Source organism: Pogoniulus pusillus, chromosome 9 (assembly GCF_015220805.1).
Source record: "Pogoniulus pusillus isolate bPogPus1 chromosome 9, bPogPus1.pri, whole genome shotgun sequence".
Lineage (NCBI taxonomy): Eukaryota > Metazoa > Chordata > Aves > Piciformes > Lybiidae > Pogoniulus > Pogoniulus pusillus.
The window spans coordinates 6,843,192-6,869,573 of NC_087272.1; the positions used below are offsets into that span (position 1 = coordinate 6,843,192).

Here is a 26,382-nt window from a genome sequence, read left to right on the forward strand (position 1 = left end):
GGCAATCCCCTCCCGGGAGCAGCGGCCCCCCCGGGCAGCTCCGGCTCCTCCTCCCGTGCGGTGCTGCCGGTGCCACGCAGCCCCTCCTCTGCCGCCACAGCTCCCCGGACCGGCACAACCCTCAGCCGGGAGCTTGGGAACACCGAAACGCCTTTCCAGGTGTCTTTGCGACTTGGCACTGTGAACAGGTCGCTGCTGGGCAGGAGCGTGGACGGATGAGGCGTGCCTGTGATATGAGATGTCAAAGAAGAGTCAAGTTGGTTTGGGCAGTGGACCAGCACTAAGCCCATGGCACCTGGAAGGACAAAGGATGAGACTGAAGTATATGTGTGTCTCACATCGGCAGCCCTCTGCTTCCCTCATCATTTCATTGCAACCTGCACACATTTAAAAGGTTGCTTTTTTATGCTACTTTCCCCATGGCCGTGGGAAGAGACAGAGGGAAGCTACACAATCCTCTTGGACTGCAGTACTACAGTTGAAGCTTAGATGTAAAGAAAGGGCAAAGATCTCTAGATGATTCTGCTCTAGGTGCATGCTGAAGAACTGCACTGGGATAGGCAGGAGAACTGAAAACACCAAAAAGGAAGCAATCAGAAAGCCTCAAACTTGTGTATTTGTGGTGTTCTAATCAAGACAGTTCTAATTGCTAAAGAAGAATCAAGTGTGTCGATCCCATCTGTAAGTGCATTGAGAGAACGAGGCAGACCTCTCTTAGTCTCATTTTGCAAGCTGCACTGGGTGCTTGTAAAAACAGATTCAACTGCAGCATGTTGCTACCTTTGTTCCTAGTAGCATTACACAGAATTAAGATGGCCACAAGCCTCAGAGGAAAAAAAAAAGCAGCACTGCTTTTTCAACAGATTACATTTTCCAGAAGGAACTCTTCCCCCCTCCTCCACGAGAGAACAGTTTGACCTAGAATCTGAGAGGTCAAAAAGCTCTTTATGTTGTCACTGGGATGGAAGGAAAACAAAGAAAATTACCCTGTTCCACTGAAAACAGACCAGGGAATTAAGAGGTCACAAGGCTATTAAGAAACATTCTCCTTCAATAATTCCAGCAAATCTGCTGGAAAACCCCTAGACAGAAGACATTTCAGAGTTGCTGCTGTTAACATATCCATGAAGAGCACTGGTAATAGGGCACTTTTAGCCTGAGTTTGTTGTTCCAGTTCACCACCTTCTCAGATTACCACTAAAAAATCTGTATCTCTGCGCTTATAGAGCGATGCAAAAGTAGATGATGCAAAGCTGCCAGCTTGTGGCTTGGACAGATTCACTCTGATATAGGTCAAGAACTGGCTGGAAGGCCAGGCCCAGAGAGTGGTGGTGAATGGTGCCACATGCAGTTGGCAGCTGTCACTAGTGGTGTGCCCCAGGGATCAGTGCTGGGCCTGATCCTGTTCAACATCTTTGTTGATGATCTGGACGAGGGGATTGAGTCCAGCATCAGTAAGTTTGCAGATGACACCAAGCTAGGAGCAGTTGTGGATCTGTTGGAAGGTAGGAGAGCCCTGCAGAGGGACCTAGACAGGCTGGATGGGTGGGCAGAGGCCAATGGGAGGAGATTGAACAAGGCCAAGTGCAGGGTTCTGCACTTTGGCCACAACAACCCCAAGCAGTGCTACAGGCTGGGGACTGAGTGGCCGGAGAGCAGCCAGGAAGAAAGGGACCTGGGGGTACTGATAGATAATAGCTGAAGATGAGCCAGCAGTGTGCCCAGGTGGCCAAGAGAGCCAATGGCATCCTGGCCTGCATCAGGAACAGTGTGGCCAGTAGGATGAGGGAGGTTATTCTTCCCCTGTACTCAACACTGGTCAGGCCACACCTTGAGTCCTGTGTCCAGTTCTGGGCCCCTCAATTCAAGAGAGATGTTGAGGTGCTGGAACGTGTCCAGAGAGGGGTGACAAAGCTGGTGAGGGGCCTGGAACACAAACCCTATGAGGAGAGGCTGAGGGAGCTGGGGGTGTGCAGCCTGGAGAAGAGGAGGCTCAGGGGTGACCTCATTGCTGTCTACAACTACCTGAAGGGAGGTTGTGGCCAGGTGGGGGTTGGTCTCCTCTGCCAGGCAACCAGCAACAGAACAAGGGGACACAGTCTCAAGTTGTGCTGGGGGAAGTCTAGGCTGGATGTCAGGAGGAAGTTGTTGGCAGAGAGAGTGATTGGCATTGGAATGGGCTGCCCAGGGAGGTGGTGGAGTCACTGTCCCTGGAGGTGTTCAAGAAAAGCCTGGCTGAGGCACTTAGTGCCATGGTCTAGTTGACTGGCTAGGGCTGGGTGCTAGATTGGACTGGATGATCTTGGAGGTCTCTTCCAACCTCGTTGATTCTATGATTCTTTGTCTTGGAGTGCTTCGATTAAAAAGTAATTTCTGAGTAGCATCTCTATAGTACAAGCACAAGTGACCTTAGACATGTTAACTAATGGAGTTCAATATGCTGTTCAATATTCAGTAGGATGGTTTTCTCTCACATTCTGGATATACAGTACAGGTTTTGTGTATTAGGGCAGTAGGAGGGTTCCCTTCTCAAGGTAAGCCTTCTCCACTTACTGTGGAGGAAGGACTTTGGCCTTTATATTAAAACCCTAAAGCCACTGAAACAGTATCCTGCCAGTCTGAACTTGGAACATCTGAATTTACATCAGTGAACATTGGTGGAGCTCTTTTGGCTAACTTTGAATTTTTGCCTCTTGTTTGGCTTGTGTCAGAAGTCAAGTGTATTCACGAAGATCCACTTGTGTATTTCAAATGCTTCTCCCACACAGATCCCTATCCATGCCTATCAGAATGATAACCTTGCATAGTGCTTTCTGAACATAGAAGGAGGGAAACAAATCCAAGACAAAAACAGTAATGATACTTCTAAGACAATTTCAGGAGTGATTTATACCATTAATCAAATAGTTCTCTTCTCCATTTCTCCCTCCAGGCTCTCTTTGGTACTCGTTAATGTATTCTTAACAGACTAAAAGGCTCTCTTTGGTACTGGTTAATGTATTCTTAACAGACTAAAAGTACCTGCAAGACTCTATGCTCTTTACATGCCATAAGCTGTAGTCTTAATCATTAGGGTTCCCTTAACCATAAGCTGCAGTATTAACCATCAGAGCAGGCTGCTCTTCTTCATTTCTGATTCACAGTGTCTCTAGTGGTTATATGCTTAAAGTCCTCCCTCTGAACTTCACAAAGTGGTCCTACTGCTTCTGATAGTAACCTGTTGCCCTGCCTTTTGCATTACTGCTTTTCCAGATTCCAACTGGAATTGCCTGACTTGCCCAGGATCTGGTAACTGGACGTTGCTATTGCACAAACCAGCTGTAGATGTACACTGACTCTGCTGTATACACAGGAGTTTAATGTGCCCGCACACCGTTTATCTGTAGTATTAACTGTCTTGCATTGCCCACTTTGTATCTGCTAAGTGTTGTCAGACTTGGGATGTTTTCTTTTCAACATTTTCCAGACTATTTTTCCTCTAGCTACTACAATTCCAAAACATTTTACTAACAATAGTACAGATGAGAAAGAACTTAGCTTGTAATTTGTGACGCGGAGCGTGCTTTCAAGTACAATTTGCAACTAGTATGCTCTCTAATGTAGAAACCTTTATTAATGGTAACAAAATGATTTCAAATGGTCCAAATCTTCAAATCTGATATTATTTCTGCTTTCTTCTATTTAAACCACACTTAGTTCAGGATCAGTTTTTGACTGATTTAATGGTAGCCACTCCATTTTCTCTGGATAGTCTGTCAACGCTATTAAGAAGTCTAATTATGAATGTTTAGCTACCAAATCATTTACAGGATAAGAACAGGAGTAGCATTTAGTTCATTTCACTCATATTTGCTTAAAACACAACTCAGATTTTGTACCTTAAGTAATATTCTTTGTCTTCTGACATCTTAAATGTTAACTTGCTATTCTTTCATGTTTTTTGATTTACCATAAACTGAAGCCACACAAATTGTATTTCATTCTTGTGGTTCACCATCTAGGGAAAAGACAATCAGTAAGATCATACAGCAGTAAAAGTGCACCAGATTTGGCTTTACAGATGACATGTGCGTGATCTAAATCATGGAAAGCTATCTTAACTAAGAAACACAATCCACATTTTTTTGCCTTTCATGGTATAAATTTCCATTTGCAGGGAGGGTCAGTCACAGGCTCCATCCTCCATCAATGATTACTTCATTTCCAGTCATGTAGGCAGACTGAAATGACAAAAAGTAACAATCATTTCATATCTCACTTACAGGAACAATACCTCACACTATGATGTTGTTAGCTCTGTTCAGCTGAGTAGAATCTGAGCAGGTCAGCAAATAGCTATAAGGGGACCTAACTGAAATGTTAGATAACAGAGATAGGGAGGTAAGCATCTGAGTCATTGACACTGTTTTCTGTGCCAGCATTGAAGTATATTACAATATAGTGGAAAAGTGGAATTCTGTCTACATGTGACTGGAAGCCCCCTGATCAGTCTGGAAACAAAAATTGGTAGCTTTACAGAAACACTAAAACCAAGATCAAAATGAGAAACAAATTACTGACAGATAGCAACATTATGACTGAATTAATCCCATTAAAGTATTGTATTATGCTCATCAATGCTGCTGGACAAGTTCAGAGGACTCCAATGCAATTTTATAGTAACATTCATAGCATCCAAAGTAGCCTTGGTGTTCTCATTAGCATTGGTATTTGAGGTAGTCATGAAGAGCTTGGTGTGTAACAGCTTCAGTGGGTCTGTTGTTTTCCTTCTGTTGAAACAGCAGAATGATGCAGAACTTAGCCCTTTTAGACAAAATCTCAAGCACTTCTGTGCAAATCTTTGATGTTGAATAGTCAAGGTAGGTGATGATTAATAATTCTGCCTCCTTAAAACATGATCCAGCTGGGTTCAGCCAGGAAAGGGAGAATGTTGAACTCGCTAAAAGATCATAAGCTTTCTTGATTTTTGTAATCAACCAGATCCAAGGCAACAGAAATCTTCCTAAAGCAAATTCTCTCTACTGTGAAGGAGCAAACTAGCATGGGATTCTGTGACAGGAAACTTTATCATTCCATACTTACTTCATCAGAGGCCAAGTACACAAAGAGATGGGCCACTTCTTCAGCAGTTGCCATCCTGCCTGTCTTCTGTCTGTCTAGAAAGTCTTTCAATGCCTAGATAGCACAAGATCATTTGGTCTATCAAAAATAAACCCCAGTTATTTTAATCCAAATGACATGTACAGAGCAATACTGGAAGCAGACCATGAATCATAAAGCTTTCCTTAGTGTGCTGAGTAGGGAATTTATGCTAGAAGAACAGATTAGAAGATTAACTGTGGTATGGATTTCAGGTTGAAACCAAGAGTAGTAGACTGGGCCTCAGTCTCTGGTTCCAGAACAAAGCCAACTGTGATGGTTTGGGTGTTACCTGTGGCCCCCTACTTAAGAAAATCACCCAGACTAGACTCAGCCACTGGAATATGAGCTATATTTACAGCTTCACACAATACACAAGCAGGCATTTACAATATATACAGAAACATACAAGTGAAAATGTAATACATAAACACTACAGCCCTCCCAGAAACCAGAGCTCCCAGGAGGAGTTTCCAACCACCCTTCCACCTTCTTCCCGCCCCTCTACCTTACCCCAGACTTTGCCTTACGTTCAAGGTGAGTTTGGAGGATTGGCCAGGGGAGTTAGGAAGAAGAAGGATTAGTCAGGAAGATGGCAGGTTAGAGAGAGAGAAGTGCATGCAGCCAGAGCCCAAGTGCAACTCTGTTATCTATGTTTCCATTCTTTTTATACATCTCAGCAAACTTATGAGTGAAGTAGACATCACCATTGTTTCCTTTTCACAGCCTATAAGCTAATTCTTGTCACCAAAACATCCCAACTAGGCTCAAACTAGCACACCAACAGAAGCCCTTCTCCCTTTGGTGCTAGATGCCAGCAGGCCCTTCAAGTGAGGACTCACTGTTGTCTACTCAGTATGGTCAAGCATCCCAAATGATTCTGAAATGCACAGGCCAGAATGCATTTTCTGTCCTGGTTTCGTACTAGTTTGTGGCTGTCCCCTGCCACAGCAGTAAGTGTCTTCTACTTTTGTCTTAGATACTCTAACCAATAATTGCAAAGGCTTCTGGGTATGACAGACCTGCTGTATTCACAAAGCAGTAGTGTCCTTCTGAGGCTTTTTAAAGGCTTCTGTCCTAAGTCAAAACTGACCAAACTACTCTGAAGGGAGACAACACTGGTGTCATCGTTACTCTGAAACAGGGGCCATTCTTGAGTACGGGCACAAGTGCCACTAGGTTCATTTTGTTTTTTTAATGGAATTAAAGATATGTGCACACAGGATCAAGCCAAGAAGCTGCTTTCTCACCTCTTCTGGATTAGGGCGAGCTCTGATCCTTTCCCGTAAGGACGGTGTGTCAACGGTTCCTATGCAAAATGCCGAGGCCCACGTTAAAAATCAACTGTAACCATCGTGACCAAAAACACAGCTCACTGCTGCTGTCTGTATGTCATAGCATCACAGGATCAACCAGCTTGGAAGACACCTCCAAGATCATCTAGTCCAACCTAGCACCCAGCCCTACCCAGTCATCTAGACCATGGCACTAAGTGCCTCATCCAGGCTCTTCTTGAACACCGCTTCTGCTTAACTTTCTATTATGATTCCAGAGGAAGACTGCAGACCGATCAACATCACATAGCATTCTAAATTTAAACCAAAAGGCAAGACTTCTGAGAAGGAGATTCACACTTCCCACATGATTTGTCAACAACTAGCCCCATAGCTGGCCCTTACCTGCTTCTAACTTCCTTGAAATAATAATACCTTTGAAAATGAACATTGAGATGCTCTGTCATGCATGTATCACGTACATGGGCTGGGCTAACAGACTGAACATACAGCTTTACTACAAAAACTTCTCTAATTTAAGACATGTTTTCAAGCAAGTCCTGTTCTTTTTGATTGCTACTAACTTCCCTTGCCACTTACAAGTCTGTTCTTTGGAAATGATGTTGAATGGATGAGGCCTTGAGCAGCTAAGCCTAGTTGAGAGGCATCCCTGCCCATGGCCTGGAGGTTGGAGCAGGTGATCTCTAAGGTCCCTTCCAACCTAAGCCATTCTATGGTACTATGATTCTACGATTCTAACTAACAGTAGGTCTTCTAACATCTGCTCCCACTTCACAGAGTCATGTAAAAATACTTACCAGGACACACACAGTTACATCTGATGCCTTGCTCGATGAAATCAGCAGCCACAGACTTTGTCAGACCAATAACTGCTGCCTTTGAAGTACTGTATACACATCTGTTCACAACTCCTTATCAAAGGACAGTGTGACAGCAGCATAAAAACAATAAAAAACAATGAAGAGAGTCAGGTTTGTTCAATATGCACCTGCTTCTGGACTCCAGCATTTCCTGTAGCACCTGCAGTCTCTCCCTAAGGACAGGCTAACTGGAATGCTGGCCACTATTACTCTACTCAGGCATACACCAGAGCAAAGCACATGGTCCTTCAATGGTTTAAGTCTTGAAATGTTAAAGCAAACAAAGATTTAGGATCTGCAGAAACCTATCTGATAGTCACCAGCAGGTTTCCTTGGGAAGCACAGCTATGCTGATGCAGCTGTCATTTCCTCATTGTTTCTCTGAAGTACATGTGCAGAAGGTATTACTGGAAGCAATTAAATTTGAGTTGTCACAAACTGGCAAAAAGGATGCTGCAAAAACATTCAAGGACAGAAACTTGAAAGCTCAAAGGCAAGGATCGTTGTGTTACTCAAGTTTCCCCATTTGTGTCCTTGTGTGTACACCCAAGTTAATGTCTTCACTTATTTATAGACTTGCATTTCTTCACAACATTGGCAGCTTCCTCTAAATTCTAAGTTGTGCAATGTTTACATTGCACTCCCATCATTTACAGGATGTATGTATGGAAGTCCTTAACAAGCTACTGACCTTTAATGCTGGATGCCACAGAAGACATATTTATAATATTTCCAGATTTCTGTTGAAGCATCTGCAAAAGAATACCTGGGTAATTCAAATGTGAACTGTTTTGTCATCACCAGGGCCAGCACAATAGTCTATAAACATAGAATCATAAAATCAATTAGGTTGGAAGAGACCTCCAAGATCAGCCAGCCCAACCTAGCACCCAGCCCTAGCCAGTCAACTAGACCATGGCACTAAGTGCCTCATCCAGGCTTTGCTTGAACACCTCCAGGGATGGTGCCTCCACCACCTCCCTGGGCAGCCCATTCCAATGCCAATCACTCTCTCTGCCAACAACTTCCTCCTAACATCCAGCCTATACTTCCCCTGGCACAATTTGAGACTGTGTCCCCTTGTTCTGTTGCTGGTTGCCTGGCAGAAGACACCAACCCCCACCTGACTACAGCCTCCCATCTGGTAGTTGTAGACAGCAATGAGGTCCCCCCTGAGCCTCCTCCAGGCTAAACACCCCCAGCTCCCTCAGCCTCTCCTCATAGGGTTTGTGTTCCAGGCCCCTCACCAGCTTTGTCGCCCTTCTCTGGACACGTTCCAGCACATCAACATCTCTCTTGAATTGAAGAGCCCAGAACTGGACACAGCACTCAAGGTGTGGCCTGACCAGTGCTGAGTACAGAGGAAGAATAACCTCCCTCATCCTACTGGCCACACTGTTCCTGATGCAGGCCAGGATGCCATTGGCTCTCTTGGCCACCTGGGCACACTGCTGGCTCATGTTCAGCTACTATCTACCAGTACCCCCAGGTCCCTTTCTTCCTGGCTGCTCTCCAGCCACTCTGTCCCCAGCCTGTAGTGCTGTTTGGGGTTGTTGTGGCCAAAGTGCAGAACCCTGCACTTGGCCTTGTTCAATCTCCTCCCATTGGCCTCTGCCCACCCATCCAGCCTGTCTAGGTCCCTCTCCAGGGCTCTCCTACCTTCCAACAGATCAACACCTGCTCCCAGCTTGGTGTCATCTGCAAACTTACTGATGCTGGACTCAATCCCCTTGTCCAGATCATCAATAAAGATGTTGAACAGGACTGGGCCTAGCACTGATCCCTGGGAAACACCACTAGTGACAGCTGCCAACTGCATGTGGCACCATTCACCACCACTCTCTGGGCCTGGCCTTCCAGCCAGTTCTTGACCCACATCAGAGTGAATCTGTCCAAGCCACAAGCTGGCAGCTCTGCCAGGAGCTTTTTGTGGCAGACAATGTCAAAGGCTTTGCTGAAGTCCAGGTAGACTACATCCACAGCCTGCCCCACATTCACCAGGCAGGTAACCTGATCATAAAAGGAGGTCAGGTTGGTCAGGCAGGACCTGCCCTTCCTAAACCCCTGCTGGCTGGGCCTGATCCCTTGGCCATCCTGTAGGTGCTGTGTGATGGCACTCGAGATGACCTGTTCCATGACCTTGCCTGGCACTGAGGTCAGGCTGACAGGTTTATAGTTTTCTGGGTCCTCCTTTCAACCTTTCTGGCCTTTGCATTTATAGGAGCTCAGACACTTTATTCAGTCCACAGTTATAGTCCCAAACCTAGCAGCTGTATGAAACAATCATTGTCCTCAAGCTGCTGTCCAACGGGATAGTTACTCTGGAATAAGTAGCATGTTGGCCTCAGTGGCACTGAATTGCTTCACAAGATAGTTTCCTGACTTAAAATTCATATTGATGTATGTATAAATATTTTCCAGTAGTGATATTGTGCAGCTGTGCACTGTAGTATAATGTCAGCACTGGATTGCATCAGCTCCCTCTCTACTCTGCCTGTAAAGGATTTTAGTTATGAATTACACGGGGTAGAACCCCTGAATTGATCTCTTCTGCCATAATCTTTAGTTAGATTGTCTGCTCAGAGGATTATACAACACAGAGGATGTTTTGGAGTAGGATTGCTATAATCCAAGGGCCTCCTCTATACAAAATTGCATGTTTGCCTTTTTATCTCAACCCCCATGCTGTCACAGTGGCAACAGCTCAGACTTGAACAACACAACAGAGGCTAGGTCTCTCAAGGCTGAGAGGGAGGTCTAATAAACACATACAAATATATGAGGGCTGGATGTCAGGAAGGAAGGGACAGCCTCTGCTCACTTCTGCCCTGGGATACGATAAGGGGCAATGGATGTAAACTACAGCAAAAGAAGCTCCACCTCAAAATGAGGAAGAACTTTAAGGCTCCCCAGAGTGGTTGTGGAGTCCCCTCTGGAGACTTTCAAGACCCATCTGGATGAGTTCCTATGCAACCTGTACTACATTATATGGTCCTGCTCTGACAGAGGGGTTAGACTCGAAGATCTCCAGAGGTCCCTTCCAGCCCCTACCATCCCGTGATCCTGTGACAAAAAATGATGGACAAGCAAGCCTTACCTTAGGAAGAAATGTCTTGATCATTAGATACATGCTGCGAACATTGAGGTTCATAGTGAAGTTCCAGTCCCGCTCTTCACACTCCAAGATGGTTCCATGATGGACAAACCTCAAATAAGTCAAGTGCATGAAGTTAATTATTCTGTGATCTGTGTTTCTAAGACTTCCAATACATATTTTTTCCTCCTGCTATTTTGTAACAGCTAACCCTCCCAACTTTGAAAAGGAGGGACAAGAGCTCCTATGAGGAAAGAAGAAAAAGGCAATGTATTTTTTTCTGATGACTATCAGGGAGACAAGAAAGAGCCAATATATGCAAAGAAACAGACCACTAGCAGACTGTCAGCTTTGCCCACTGTTGTGCCAGGGGAGACAAAGCCATCAGTACAGGGGACTCAGTGTGGAGGGAACTTAAACACCAGAGCCATTCTATCTTGGTCTGGGTATCACAGCTGTGCACAAAAACTTCAGTGTTGATGAAAACACATAAAAGGTTATAAGAAAGACAGAAAATGCCTTAGGAACAAAAAAAGAGAGGTAGAGAAAGAAAATCCATTTTAATAAACTACTTCTGGACAACAGGAAAAACTGGAAAAGTAAGTAGGATCAAATAGAAGTTGTTTACCCTGCAATGTTACAGAGGACATCAATCCTTTCAATCTTTTTGGCCAGATTTTCTATCTGCTCCTTTTTGGTGACATCCAGGACCTGTATTTCGATGCCTAGAAAAACATGGTATTCATTTCAGTGTATTTGGCTAAGCATCAGCAGTTTGGTTTTAATATGCTGAGGACTAAATCTATGATTCGAGTCAGTGTCCTGCCAGGAAGAGTCTTCTCTCAGTGGTTCACTATGACATGGAGACTCCTGGAGCAAAGACCACTGCTTAACACTTAAAACAGTGCAACAGTTAGGTCAGCAGTGAGTAGCATGGCATGCTACTTACTAAAAAAAGATCAACTGATTTGACTGTCATACAGCATCACAGAAGCAGATGAGCTAATGTCATTTACCATAAAAATGTTTCCTATAAAGCTGAATTCCACAGTGCTCTCAAGCTGAAGAACTACAGAACCTCTATAATCATGACAAGCTTTTATGCCTATTATTGTAGACTGGTAATTACCTGGAACTAGTTACAGGTGTCACACTACATGCTATCTATCCATGTGTCACTGAGGATGAGTCAGCTTTGTACCATTTAAGTAATGAGAAAAAGTGATTTTCCAGAAGCCAGTAACTTGTGCAACACGGAAGGGTGTCATAGTTATGGTAACAGAAATGAAGAGGAAGTACAAGACTTTGATGGCTGCCATCACGACAGCTTGTTTAAAGATATGTGGTTTTGCAATTATTTGTTTATAAATGACTAAAAGAGAACAATGTGCCAAGCTTGGATGAATTATAGCTTAACTAACCACGTGTCAGAAGGACAGAAAATAGCTCAGAGCATTTGGAAAACTACCTCTGTCCTGGTAAGCACACTAGAAGCAGGGGGGAAAGAAGCACAGTTCTAAATATAACACTTTCTTAAACAACCTCAGAGTGAACCTGGATAGTCCTAAGGCTCCCAAAGAATTTTAAAGGGATTGTTTGTGGTGGACTCCAGTCAATAAGATCGATGTTGTTTCTAAAAAGCTGTGCTGGAAAAAAGTGGGTTGCATATTTGGCTGTCACAATATAACAGGAATTCATTCAATCCACTGCCTTCTGTCAGATTAAGTTGGAAGCACTTTCAGCTGCAAGATATATTAAAGTCTTACTAATTGTTTCAAGACTGAAAAAAAATATGTTCCACATTTGTCATGATTAAGAAACACAGCTATGCAAAGCCTATTCCTTGATGTAGCTTGCTGAGATACCAGGAGGAAAACCTTCAGGCCTGAGCGTTTGTACAGACAGAATAGGTTCATCTAAGATGGAATTAGCTTCTGAAGATACAAAAACTCTACCAGGCAGCTATCCTTATAATGCATTCCTCAATAAGTGTGGACCATGGAAATGCAAGACATTAATTGTACTTTTTATATAGCTAAATGTTTGTTCTTGTGATCAGAGAAAAGCATTCCTTGCCTTTTAGAGTGATATATTTGACAGTCAGCTTAGTTATAGACTCATAGAATCAACCAGGTTGGAAGAGACCTCCAAGATCAGCCAGTCCAACCTAGCACCCAGCCCTATCCAATCAACTAGACCATGGCACTAAGTGCCTCATCCAGTCTTTGCTTGAACACCTCCAGGGATGGTGACTCCACCACCTCCCAGCGCAGTCCATTCCAATGCAAATCACTCTCTCTGTGAAGAACTTCCTCCTAACATCCAGCCTATACTTCCCCTGGCACAACTTGAGACTGTGTCCCCTTGTTCTGTTGCTGGTTGTCTGGCAGAAGAGACCAACCCCCACCTGGCTACAACCTCCCTTCAGGTAGTTGTAGACAGCAGTGAGGTTACCCCTGAGCCTCCTCTTCTCTAGGCTAAACAACTCCAGCTCCCTTATCTTAAAGGGTAACTGAAATGGGTACCATTCTGGGCAGGAGAAATCAGCTGCTTCTGTGGCATGAAAAACTCAGTTATTCCACATGCCTGGAGTAATACTCTGTCTGCTATGCTGATGCAATACTGTACGTGCTAAATCTCTGCCATTCCACAGCACAGAATAAAAGCAAAGGCAAAATCTACAGAATGAGTCTGGAGGTTTTCCATTTTTTGCTGGCCTTTTGAAGTTTGCCCTATCCTCAAGTTGTATTTCAGTCAGTCTGCAAGACAACTTGCAGGAGCTGAACTAATGCTTGTTGTGAGTCATTTATTTACCTGGGTATACCTGCAGTTCTTGCAGCTTAGCCTCGTTGATGTCTGTAGCAATGACTCGGGCTCCTTCTTTAGCAAAAGCCTGAAGAATACAAGTAAGAGAAGCAGTTTGTATTTACGTAGCCCAGATCTTACCAGAAATAAAATCCTTTTTCCTCTCATTTCCTTTCTGGGTTGAAATACAAGCTGACTGAATGTAGCTGATCCCTCACTTTTCATTCTAGGCACATCAAGGAGCAATGAACACCAATTACCACATGTTCTGGGAACACACAGCAACTATACATAAGACAGACTTGAGATAAATCCAGTCCATAAAGTATAAGAACTGTAAGCAGACTGACAGCTGGTATTATTATTGCTCTTATTAGCCAAATGTGCACTAGCAAGCATATTACAAACACACAGGGCTAGAATTGTCTGTATTGTTGGATTTAAATGAAGTTATGGGAACTGACAAGTCATAAGCTTGGTATATAAGCTTATTTTTGTGTCCAAATCATTAGCATAGAATAATATGAAAAGATGAACTACTCTGAAAGAATATCTGTGGTTAAGTATCATTCTTTATAAATATGTGCAGGGTGAGTGCCAAGAGGAGGTTGCCAGGCTCTGCTTGGTGATCCCCAACAACAGGACAAGGGGCAATGGGTGGAAGTCGAGGCATAGGAAGTTCCATGGAAACATAAGCAAAAATTTTAATCACTGTGAGGGTGACAGAGCAGTGGAACAGGCTGCCCAGGGGAGCTGAGGGGTCTCCCTCTCTGGAGATGTTCAAGACCTGCCTGGATGCATTCCTGTGTCATCTGGTAGAAGTGATCCTGCTCTGGCAGGGGGGTTGGACTAGACAATCTTTTGATGTCCTTTCCAGCACCTAACATTCTGTGACTTTCTGATTCTATGATTCTTGATGCTTCCCTCAAAACCTGCTTTCTCTACAGAGACACAGAAGTTACTTTGACTTCTGCCTGTAGTCCCTAATCTTCCAAATGAGAGTCTGAAGTGCAGCTGAAGAGGATAGTGGTATTAAACATGCCAGTCTTCTACGGTTTGCTGGATAGTTAAAAAGTGAAATTATCAGGAAAACTACCTCCTACTTGCACCAAGTGTTTCAGTAAAAGTGCCAAGATCAGCAGTCCTCTGCATTCTTAAACATGTGGTGGAGGCACCGTCCCTGGGGGTCTTCAAGAGGGGACTGGATGGGGCACTTTGTGCCATGGTCTAGTTGATTGGTTAGGGCTGGGTGCTAGGTTGGACTGGATGATCTTGGAGGTCTCTTCCAACCTGGTTGATTCTATGATTCTATGTGCATGAGGAACCAAGTAGTTAGGCTTGTTGATAATGTTACAGAGATAACTCTACTATTTTTTTTTATCTGCTGTGCTAGTCTGGGCCTAGCTGGAATATTTTGATGAGAAGAATTACATTATAGGCTGTGAAAAGTAAATGGTGATATCTACTTCACTTGTAGGCTTGCTGAGATGTATATGAACAAGAACACATAGATAACAGAGTCTCTCTCTGGGCTCTGTGGCTGCATTGAACTTCTCTCTCTAACTATCTGTGTGACTAATCCTGCTTCCTACCCCCCCTGGCTGACCCTCCAAACTCACCTTAAGCATAAGGCGAAGTCTGGGGTAAGGTAGAGGGGTGGGAGAAGGTGGAAGGGTGGTTGGGAGCTCCTCCTGAGGACTGAGGTTTTCATGCTAAGTTGTAAATATAGCTACATTCATTCAATTTTCAGATCACCTGAGTCTAGTCTGGGTGATTTTCTTAAGTGTGGGGGAGCGGGTAAGACCCAAAGCATCACATCTGCTATGGAAGAAGGGAGTAGCAGAGGAAGAACTGGACAAAGAGAATTGATGGCTACCAGAAAGTTGAATTCTGTTTAACAACAATTAAATAAAATTCTGTAAAAGGATTTCTCAGTTGCTTATTGCAAGCAGCATCATAGCTGTACTGCTGTTATCACATAGACACAGTTACATCAAATAGCATCATAGGTAAAACAACCTGGCTTTATCACAGGCAATCTTTGTAGCATCCTATCTCATAACAGAAAATATTCCCTCTATCTTCTCCCAGAACAAATCAGGGGAAATATTGGATTGAAAGTATGGATGATAACAACAACATGTTAGAAAAGCAGCTGTTCCCAAATCTTGCTCTTATCCTTGGCCAGCATCACTCCTCAGAGCTAAAGAAGCCACAGATACTCTATTCTTTCCTAATTTTTCAGTGGATAGGTCTGGATTCATCTATGATTTGTTAATCTGAGAACTCATTTGGTGCAGGTGTCAGTGGACATGCTAGAAGTAGAAACCTAGGCTAGGCACAGGACCACAAACATTCCCCAACTTACTATAGCAGCTGCTCGCCCAATCCCCTGCGCCGCTGCAGACAGCACTATGATCTTCCCATCCAGCCGACCCATACCTCTGCAGAGACGATCTCACACAGCCTTTAACACAAAGAGCAAACAACATTCCAAACTCAGGATACAATTTGGGGTACCTCTGCCACCAAACTGTACCCCAAATGGTCCTGTCACCCAGAGCTCCAAGGAAGGGGACACTACCTCAACCTTTGAGTTCTGTTTTTTAACTTACTGTGCTAGTTTGAAGCAGGGTAGAATGTTTTGGTGAGAAGAACTAGGTTACAGGCTGTGGAAAGGAAACAATGGTGATGTCTACTTCACTCATAGGCTTGCTGAGATGTATAGGAACAAGAGATAAAAACATTAGATAACACACTCAGCATCACTCTCGCTGGGGCTGCTGGCTGAGCTGCATCTCTCTAACCTCACTCTCCATTTTGGGCTAACCCACTTTGCTTCCTAACCTCTGGCCAAACCTCCATTCTTCCTTGGGACTGGGGTAAGGTTGAGAGGGGTAGGGGGAAGGTGGAGGGGTGGTTGAGAGCCCCTCCTGTGGGCTCAGATTTCTGGGAGGGCTGTTGTGTTTCTGTATTACCTCTTACCTTGAATATTTCTGTCTATAACTGTATATACTGTAAATATCTGCCTGTATATTGTGCCAGCAGGAAATAATAAGCTTCATTCATATTTCCAGAGCTGGCTGAGCCTAGTCTGGGTGATTTCTACAGTGTGGGGGGGAGGGGAACACCCAAACCATCACACTTACGGATCTCAAGAAGGTCAAAAGGCATTTGAGCTCAAAGCCAAGTTTTCTTAAAGGAGTAACAGGACTTATTGTTCCTTAAAGTGAGTGCCAGAATGAAGCAGGAGCACACTACCTTGCCCTCTAGTGTGATTTAAAGTTTCTCTCTTGTGGTTTCAAGTCAGACACCAAAACATCTCACTGTAGTAGTAACACGCATGCACAAAACCAAATAAAGCACACCATAAAAGATCATTCTCCCATGCAAATGGTAACTGAGATGCATCTTTATGTTAGGGCAAAGCACAGCAACTTAAAATCACTTTTTAGGTTTGCTCTGTGTGAGGCTATGTGACACTGGCTCTATCTTCGCCTATGCTTTTTGCGTTGAGCCAGCCAAGCAAAACAAGACTCGCACAGAGCTGGGTGACACTGCCGTTCAAACACACCAAGCTCTCCAAAATACAGCACCTCAAGCCAAACTGGGGGAAAGGTTTTATTCATTGTCGCCTGAGTGCCCCAATGAGCTCAGGAAGCCTCCTTCAGGCCAGAGAAAGCGATTTTCTATTCCTCCTTGTCACACGTGTCGGTTCCGTGGGAAAAAACCCTGATCGCTCCAAGCACTTCCCCAAACTCATTTAATGCAGTTGAAGCAAAATACACCACAAATATTGGGGTTTTTTTCCACTCTCACAATCAGTTTTCATGAGCATTCGAGCCCTAAAAACGCGTGGCAATGAGTCACTCACCAAGCGATGCCCAGCAGCCCGTCCTGTGTGCTGACCTTTGCGCCGAAGGAAGCTTGGTGCTCTTTTTTTGCTGTGCTTGATGGGAGTGGTAGTTTAAAAAGTTTCTCGAGGTGGATGTGGTTTTCTGCTGGTACACTGAGATGCTGCCATCTAGCGAGACCCGCTTCTTGCAGTCACAGAACCGTCAGGGCTGGAAGGGAGCTCGCACATCAGCCAGTTCCAACCCCACTGCCAGCAGCAGGGACACCTCACACTAGGGTCAGGCTGCTCAGAGACACATCCAGCCTGGCCTTAAAAAGCTCCAGGAGTGGGGCTTCTACAGCCCCCCTGGGCAACCTGTGCCGGTGTCTTTCCACCCTCAGGGTAAACAACTTCTTTCTAACATCCAATCTGAATCGACTTCGAGTTTTGCTCCATTCCCTATATGCATATCACTACCTGACACCCTAAAAAGTACCTTCACAGCTTGCCTGTAGGCCCCCTTCAGATACTGGGAGGCCACAATAAGGTCTCCTCGGAGACGTCTCTTCTCCAGACTCAACAGCCCAAACTTCATAGAATCAACCAGGTTGGAAGAGACCTCCAAGATCAGCCAGCCCAACCTAGCACCCAGCCCTAGCCAGTCAACCAGACCATGGCACTAAGTGCCTCATCCAGGCTTTTCTTGAAGACCCCCAGGGACGGTGACTCCACCACCTCCCTGGGCAGCCCATTCCAATGCCAATCACTCTCTCTGTGAAGAACTTCTTCCTAATATCCAGCCTATACCTACCCTGGCACAACTTGAGACTGTGTCCCCTTGTTCTATTGCTGGTTACCTGGCAAAAGAGGCCACCCCCCACCTGGCTACAATGCCCCTTCAGGTAGTTGTAGACAGCAATGAGGTCACCCCTGAGCCTCCTCTTCTCCAGGCTAAACACCCCCAGCTCCCTCAGCCTCTCCTCATAGGATTTGTGCTCCAGGCCCCTCACCAGCTTTGTTGCCTTTCTCTGGACATGTTCCAGCACCTCAACATCTTTCTTGAATTGAGAGGCCCAGAACTTCCTCAGTCCGTCTCCATGGGAGAGGTGTTCCAAGCCTCTGATCATCCTTCTCTAGCTGTGTTCCAGCATGTCCACGCCTGAAGAGTGATTTTTCCTTCAGTAGAAAGGACAAAAAGCATCACTAGTATTAACAGCCCATTGACCCTAGGAAATTCAAGAAGTCAAGAGGACTCCCACCAAAACATGACACAAGCATTTTCCTGCAAGCACTCTCTCCTCAGCAATGTAAGCCATCACATCACAATTTAGAACAAGACTTGCACCATTCATTTGGGGTTGTGTGTGGGATTGGTTGGGTGGTTTGTTTGTTCAAGTGGTGAGATACCAACTTACACTTTCTTTCTGTAACTAGTGGTTTAACTTACATTTAAGGTAGAGTTAGTATCAGACTGGAAAATTCTGAAAGAAACTCATTTCATTCATCTCACATCACACCTCACGCTACCCTGAGAGCATTTTCCTCAGAACAGTCATTTCTGTGGGTAAATGGAAATCAACTCCTCAATTAACTTCATGTATCTTGTCTCTGCTAGACCATGACAGCTTTAACACATTTAAAATCAGCTCTCCACTAAGAGAGTCTTTAATTAGTAGGTTTTCTAAAAGCACTTCTCCTTCTGTCTTTAACCTTCTGCCAGCTAAGTTCAGACAGATCTATTGCAATAGGTGCCCAGTTTTCAGCTCAAGTACAAGGAAAATCTCACCATCTAGGAATGTTGCAAGCAGGTATCAAAAAGCCCCTCCCTTGAAGCTCCATATAATATATACACACACACTTTGTTTCTACCTTCTGTAAGGTCAGTTTAGTGGAACACCAAAATGGAGACAAAAAACTGGAAATCTCCTTCAATGGTAGTGTGAAAAACCAACCAACTGAGATTCCAATTAACCAGCACCCAGAAAAACCCTATCCTCACCCCCAAAATTGCTCCTGTATAGGGCAAAGGACATACTGCTGTGCTAAACTCAGTGATAGTTTTTAGAACCTCTGCATTTCTGGCTACCAATGTCTTTAAAAGCTTCCCAAAATCCATTGCAGGTTAGCAATTGAAATATGAATGCTTGGGATTTCTTACAGTTGGTGGCAGTTTTCAGCTCTTCAGGGCAAATACTTACCCATATTAAAATATCTCCAAAGTACCTCCATCAAGTTCATTCTTGTGTGATTCTACATGTCAGTGTAACCATTTACTCATGAATTAGGTACTCCATTTAGGGCTACCCAAAGAGACCTAGGATTGGTGAAAGCTTTGTTGGTAGAAAAGAAGGGGGATGCAGGTATCTTTCCTAGTTACAACTGTCATGATTTATTTCATTCTTAATGGAGATGATACCAGGTTTTGAGTGTCAAATGCCTATTTAGTTGGCTGTGGAGAACGAGGGGAGGATCAGCCCTTCACACTTCAAACATTTCCTGGCAGACTTTGAATTAAATGAAGCATCACTAAGAGACTTGTGCAAAAATAAAACTCCTGCAGAAAGTAGTTATTGCAGACAGGGCTGTAGTGATGGGATGAAGGGTTTAAAGTTAGGAGATTTTGAGTGGATGTTAGTAACAAGTTCTTTACTATGAGTGTGGTAGAACACCAGAACAGGTTGCCCAGGGAGATAGTTGAGGCCCCAGTCCTGGAGGTACCGAATATCAGGCCATACAAAGCTCTGAGGAACCTGAGCTAGTTAAGTATGTCCCTAGTCACTGCAGGGCAGTTGGACTGACTACTTTGGGAAGTCTCTTCTAACCCAAACCATTCTATGAAGCTGAAGAACACAGACTAAGCAGTACAATGACTGAAGTGGCCAGATTGCTCTAGGAGTTACCCTTCAGACTGAATATTGTAACCAACACCCTTAGATCATAGCACAAGAGGTGACCAGCAAATGAGTTGTGAACAAGTTTATTGTGAAAAAACAAACACCCTTCATAGAAAACATACAAAAAATGCATCCCAAAAGCAGAGGACAGAGGACAGTCTTTCAGCCCTGATAATCCAGTTTGTCTTCCACTGAGTGGCAGATGAGTGTCAGGGCCACTGCTTATTAATAAAGTACAATAAAATTCAGATAGAAACCAGATCTGTGTTGGAATGGCATGCAAAAATACAGTTAGGCTTGGTACTAGAACAGCATGGGCCACAGACAGTGTGAGGGATGGAAAAGGAACCCTTAGTGGTGTGCCCTGTGGAAATCAAACTTCAGTTTAGGGATACCAGAAAAGTTTGAGACGGAGAAAGTTCACAGTAGATTACTTTGTAATCCATTTCTGTACAAGCAGATTCTCTCTGTAGCTACTGCAAAGGTAGCTTACAACAAAGCAGCTTTACTGAGTGGTACAACCAGGGGCTTCATCGTTCTCTGATGTTCCAAAACAGCGCTGAAGATGTTCTCCTAGGGCCTCTGGTCCTGGAAATTGTGTATCTGTACAGAAAACAAAGCCTTTCAAGTAACATTTAACTTTCCCAGATAGACAAGCAGAAGGAATACAGCCATTAAATCTTGGCCAGTGTATTAAACATCAATCAAAGCTTGTCCCAGCAGCTTTATGCTGAGGGGATCTCTACTGTTAGATTAGCCTCATTAGAAGCAGCAGTAAGCAACATTCTGATTGGAAGGCTGCCTTGAGAACTGGTAAACTCTTCAACATGTCTTCTCTAAGTCTTTACAAGTAAAATGTAATGAGCACTAATATGATGGCATATACCACTAAGACTTCCCCAGAAGTCACCAAGCTAGACAAGAAAACTTGAGTAAGGCTGGTTTTACAACTTTCTCAGCCACTGGTGCAGTTGGAGCCAAGCAGACTGGCACAGTCAACATCAAAACCAGATGATTTGAAAATCATACCAGATACTGCTTTTGAATGGTTTTGCCAGAAGTCTGTAAAAGCATAGGTAAAAAAATTGAAACAGTTCAGAGCATCAGCTATCTGGTAAAGATCTTCTGCTGACTCACTTTTTGAATTCAGTCATCAGCACTGACTGCAGTGAGAAAAGTTTGTATCATCTTCAGGGGGTAAAGGATTCACAGTATCACAGTATCACAGTATCACCAAGGTTGGAAGAGACCTCACAGATCATCAAGTCCAACCCTTTACCACAGTGCCCAAGGCTAGACCATGGCACCAAGTGCCACATCCAACCTTGCCTTGAACTGCCCCAGGGACGACGACTCCACCACCTCCCCAGGCAGCCCATTCCAGTGCCTAATGACTCTCTCAGTGAAGAACTTTCTCCTCACCTCGAGCCGAAATTTCCCCTGGCGCAGCCTGAGATTCACTTAAGGAGGACTCATTTAAGTGTTCAGGTTCTGCAGAGGATACCTAAGCTTCACAACTCCAGCTAGTCAGCCCTTCCACAGTCACCAACTAGCCATTCAAGAAGACTCTGTATTGTTTGAGGTCTAAAATGTACTAAGTAGAGAGTATTTACCCTCAGCTCAGAACACCCCTTATACTTGGCCTCTACAAGTCTTCATAGGAGAGCAGTGCTGTGTTACATACCTGCTGGAATACCCAAGCTGGAATTATCAAAGAACTTGGTATAATCCTGTGACAAGGGCTTCGGCAGGCCCTGAGCCACTGTTTCTTGAGAAGCAGGATCCTCAGAAGGTGTAAGCACTTTTTCTTTAAGGGGAGAGGGCACAGCCTTCTTTGGAGACCTTGGTACTGTCACTCGAGTGTGTTCTCTTAAGGACCGGTCTCTCCATCTCAGAGCTCTTTCTTTCCATTTTACAAGCTCCCCTTTCAGTTCAAGCTCATTGCTGAGAAGAGAAAACCCCAAACCGCTGAGCTTTTAATTAAGAAAAAATTAAAGCAGTTCTGTTAAGACAAGATTCCTGACACAAGATAATTCCTGTTCACAGATAATACTCCACAGACAAATGCAAGACCTGATCTGTGTACCTTGCTTTCAGAGGCAATTCCAATACAATTGGAGTATGCCTTCAAGTAATCAATTCTGATGAAAGCAACTTAAAGTTCAAAACCATAAGAACATAAGCAGTAAATCACTAGCTTTAAGTTTGAAATAGTAGTAGCTATCATATCTAAAATAGTTTCTACAATCACTTGTGTCGTTATCCCAGAAAGAAACACCAGTGACAAAGCATTTGACATGTCATAGAATCAACCAGGCTGGAAGAGACCTCCAAGATCAGCCAGCCCAACCTAGCACCCAGCCCTAGTCAGTCAACTAGACCATGGCACTAAGTGCCTCATGCAGCCTTTTCTTGAACACCTCCAGGGATGGTGACTCCACCACCTCCCTGGGCAGCCCATTCCAATGCCAATCACTCTCTCTGGCAACAACTTCCTCCTAACATCCAGCCTATACCTACCCCAGCACAACATGAGACTGTGTCCCCTTGTTCTATTGCTGGTTGTTTGGGAGAAGAGACCAACCCCACCTGGCTACAACCTCCCTTCAGGTAGTTGTAGATAGCAATTAGGTCACCCCTGAGCCTCCTCTTCTCCAGGCTAAACAACCCCAGCTCCCTCAGCCTCTCCTCATAGGGTTTGTGTGCTTAACAGCACTACATAGCACTATACAGCACTACACTTACCTTAGTAGATCATCATTTTGTTTTTTCAGGTCCAAATTCTCTTTTTGTAGCTTAGCTTGCTCAGATTTTAGAACAAGCATGTGTGTGCTCTGCACAATACCACTGCCACCACCACAGGTAAGTGGTATTTGGGATTGCTGAGGAACTTCTTTTTCCAGCAACACTAGAAAACAGTTTTATATAGAAGTGTGTGTTATATTGACTTGGTTTTGCCCAAATATTTAAGTCTCCTCTTTCCTATAGTCTTACTTGTCAAATTTCACTAAGTTTTAAGTGCCATTACTTCAGCTGTTCTCTTTCATACACAGACAGCTCCCAGTGTTCACACTGCCAGATATTACAAAACTTCAAAGATTCTCTTAATTCTCAGTGGTCTAGGGAAGAGTTCTAGAACTTTGTCAAGTCAGTCAAGGGAGAAATGGCAACATGAGATACTGCAGTTTCTCACCACAAATGCAAACACAGATGCAGAAGTGATAATATATTAACTGCTGTGATTTTATCACAGTGTGTGCAGCAAACATTGTAAACTCCATCTCCAAGGCATCAATCTCCACCATGAGATAAGAGCTCTGGCATCGTTTGGACTTCCAACAACTTCTTAAAATTAAGGAGCCCCTTATATTTATTTTTAATTTACCAGTACTATCCTGCTCTTGCTGTGCTCTTCTAAGTTGTTCTTGTAGCTTTCTTAACTGCTCCTCCTGGTGTTCTGCAAGAGCTTTATATTTAGCAAGTCTAGATGGGGCAGGAAGAGTGAGAGAGAAGTCATCAGTTTAACAATCATTGCAATTGCAGGAGACTTAGTTTGCTTTGCAAACGAGGTACCAAACACAAAACATACTCAAGTTAAACATGAAACTACATACAAGTTGGTCAGTTAGATTTTAGGTAAAATGCAGAGGAACACAAGTTGGACTACACATTACTCTGTGTCATAGAATCAGCCAGGTTGGAAGATGCCACCAAGATCATCACCCAGCCCCATCCAATCATTGTGATGTAATGGTAGTCATGAAACTAGAGGTTGCATCAATAGAAGATACTTTTAAGAGGAAAAAATCCTTATCCTTAATTTTATATAATATTAACATAAGGGAAGTTTCCATCTGTTAGGAAAGACCAGAAATAGTTAAAAACTACTTTTAACCCTTGTCATGCAAAACACATGATTTAGAATGAAAAGCTACCTTCAAAGAGGTCAGAAAGCCTTCATGTTGCTACAATAGGGGCTTAGAAGCCAGAATAGAAGCCTAGACCATCAGAAGCACAGGAACAGCTCATCTTCAAGACGAAGCTGCTTCAAATGATTGTGTTTGTGTTGCACAGGGCTGCTAGTCAAGGTATGTTACAAAACAAAGCATACGCTGCCAGCATGAGGCTAAAAGCATTTCTTTCACTACAAGCTCGGTGTCCTCCTTTTAGAAGAGATGCAATTTGTTCCTTCTCTGCTTTCAGGTAATGCTTCCCCATCATGTTTTCTTCAGAATGGTTATTCCATTTATGGCTATGAAGTTTTGGTGGCTGTATATGGAAGGAATCAACCTGAAGGTGTGTGGAGTTTTACTATCTGGAACCTAGCTACAGTAAAATCCTACATCTAAAGCTGAATATTCATGCTGTGGAACATATAAGGAGAAGAAGTTAGAACTGAAATACTTGAGAATTGGAACAAAAATTTAACTTACTTGTTATCAAGAATTTTGGAGTTTTTCATTCTTTCCATGTCACATTTTACCAATTGTGTTTTGAGAGAATCAATTTCTTCTTTGTACGGCTCAGCACCTTGATCTATTTTTGCCTGAAAACCAAAAGGTACAGTTGGAAGAACAGTTTGTTACTTAGCAATGCATTTAAGAATTGCTTACTGTCTTTGCAAGTAGCTTTTGCAGAGCAAGACTAGGAGCTATTCTGATGTAAGAACGCCCACATTGCCTAGTGCGCTGCACTATCAGTTGGTATCCTGATTTGCTACGTGCAATTGCATTTGAGGAAGCTTTGTTTACTTGTTCCTAGATAAAACTCTAGGAATTCTCAACTAGTATGAAAACATATTACACAGAGAAGACAGCTCATGCTTCAGTTTCAAAATTAGAGGTCATCTGAGAACGTTTCAGAAATGCATCATGCACAAGAGATCCATTTAGCTTCTAATCCCAACATGGGTGCTATGTTTGGTCTCTGAAGGTTGCATTGGTTGAATGCAAAACTATATATTGAGCAGGCAAATGGAGTTTTGCTCTAAGAACACCAAGCAGAACAGAACAGTTTCAGAGAACTAGCCTCCCTCTGAGATCAGAAATGAGAAGTGAAGTATCTTACTCATACCTGAAGACTCTGATTCACTGTTAAGATAGTTTCAAGGTGCTTCTCTGTCTCATCTAGTTTGGCTTGCAGTTGGGTGAGCTCACTCGCTGCCACTGTTGTTCTCATCTCTGCTTCTAACTTGTTTATCCTGTCTTCTTTCTCTTGAACATCTTTTGTTACTTCATTCATTGCATTTTCCAACTTTTGAACTTTGACTTCCATAGCCTATTGAGATATACCAGTCAGTTATAAGCAGTTATGCCAAGGAGTGACAGTAAGAGCACATGACTGTAGTCTTAATAGAAGAGACAAAACTCAAACCACACAACACACTCCTGTGCTACAGTCTCTACAAAAACTCTTGGCACCTACCTCACTCCTCTGTGCCATCTTTTGCTGTTTTGGATGCTCAAGTGTAATAAATGAAGGTATGCAGTTAGCTGACAAAACCAGTACAGGACAGAGAGTCCTCAATTGCTAAGATTAAAACTAGAATTCTTCTCTAGCTCCAGTTTGACAGCAAATACTATCAAGAAAGCATCAAGACTACCACACTGTTAAAACCAGTGCCTCAAAACCAAATGATCACATTTTATTTGGATTTCTGACAGCTGTTATCATAGAATCCAACCGGTTATGTGTGTAAAAGAGAAACAACTGACATAATCATACTACAGGCAAGAGCTCAAACTTGTACCTTGCAAATAAAAGGAAAAGCTGCAAAATGGAAGCACAGTCTGGCCCAGTACATTGTGGCAGAGGTTTACAGTTGCCATCTGCTTTTTTGACATATTCTTGCTTTGAAATCCAGCATCACAGAAGTTTTCCTTAGAAACAGATATTGTTACCTTTTTATCTTGTTTTGCAGCCTTTAGTTGGTTGTGAAGCCTGCAGTTCTCTTCTTCTAAGGCAAGAAGACTGGTAGAGCCACCAGGGCCCAGCTGGTCTTCAAGAGTCTTTAGTTCCTGAAGCAACTCCTCAGTTCTCTCTTTTTCTCGTTTTGATTCTACATCAGCAGTTTTACAGTAATTGGCATTTCTAGCATCCAGCTCCAAAAAAGTCTGATAGAGCAGCTGGAAAGAAGAGAAATTCATGAGAATGTAGATCACAACTGAATTTTACAAATGGCTACAGTAGTTTCAATGAAGTCATTTTGAAGAGAGCAGATAATCTTGTGGGTGTACATCTCAGAAGTTATTCTCTTGCTGCCAAGTTCTGCAAGCAAAGCTGTATAACAACTTGGGAACTACTTTATAGGATCTAGTCTGATAGGAAATACAAATGAACAAGGATCTCTCACACATATGCTCAAGAAAAATCTTCTACAAAGCAGGTTTCCAGGTTTGTATGCATGAGGAAAGAAGCCTTGAGGAAAAAAATACTCCTACATCTTACAGCCAGTTGACTA

At 43.6% G+C, this 26,382-nt stretch overlaps 2 protein-coding genes across 2 annotated transcripts in view; both read right to left on the reverse strand.

The window, feature by feature from the left end:
• Window positions 1–3,588: 3,588 nt before the first annotated feature.
• Window positions 3,589–17,126, reverse strand: BDH2 (3-hydroxybutyrate dehydrogenase 2). The gene is made up of 10 exons (XM_064148422.1): window positions 17,068–17,126; window positions 15,562–15,660; window positions 13,203–13,281; window positions 11,017–11,113; window positions 10,392–10,500; window positions 7,986–8,046; window positions 7,232–7,345; window positions 6,390–6,448; window positions 5,083–5,175; window positions 3,589–4,220 (listed from the first exon to the last, which is right to left on the reverse strand). The coding sequence occupies exons 2-10, from the start codon at window positions 15,631–15,633 to the stop codon at window positions 4,167–4,169; spliced, it is 738 nt and encodes a 245-aa protein (XP_064004492.1). The 5' UTR covers window positions 15,634–15,660; window positions 17,068–17,126; the 3' UTR covers window positions 3,589–4,166.
• Window positions 17,127–19,989: 2,863 nt separating this feature from the next.
• Window positions 19,990–26,382, reverse strand: part of CENPE (centromere protein E) — a 43,121-nt gene continuing 36,728 nt past the window's right edge. Inside the window, 7 exon segments of the mRNA XM_064148423.1 lie at window positions 19,990–20,525; window positions 21,607–21,866; window positions 22,668–22,830; window positions 23,308–23,405; window positions 24,356–24,468; window positions 24,996–25,199; window positions 25,823–26,047. Coding sequence (XP_064004493.1) covers window positions 20,428–20,525; window positions 21,607–21,866; window positions 22,668–22,830; window positions 23,308–23,405; window positions 24,356–24,468; window positions 24,996–25,199; window positions 25,823–26,047 — 1,161 coding nt within the window. The 3' untranslated portion in view covers window positions 19,990–20,427.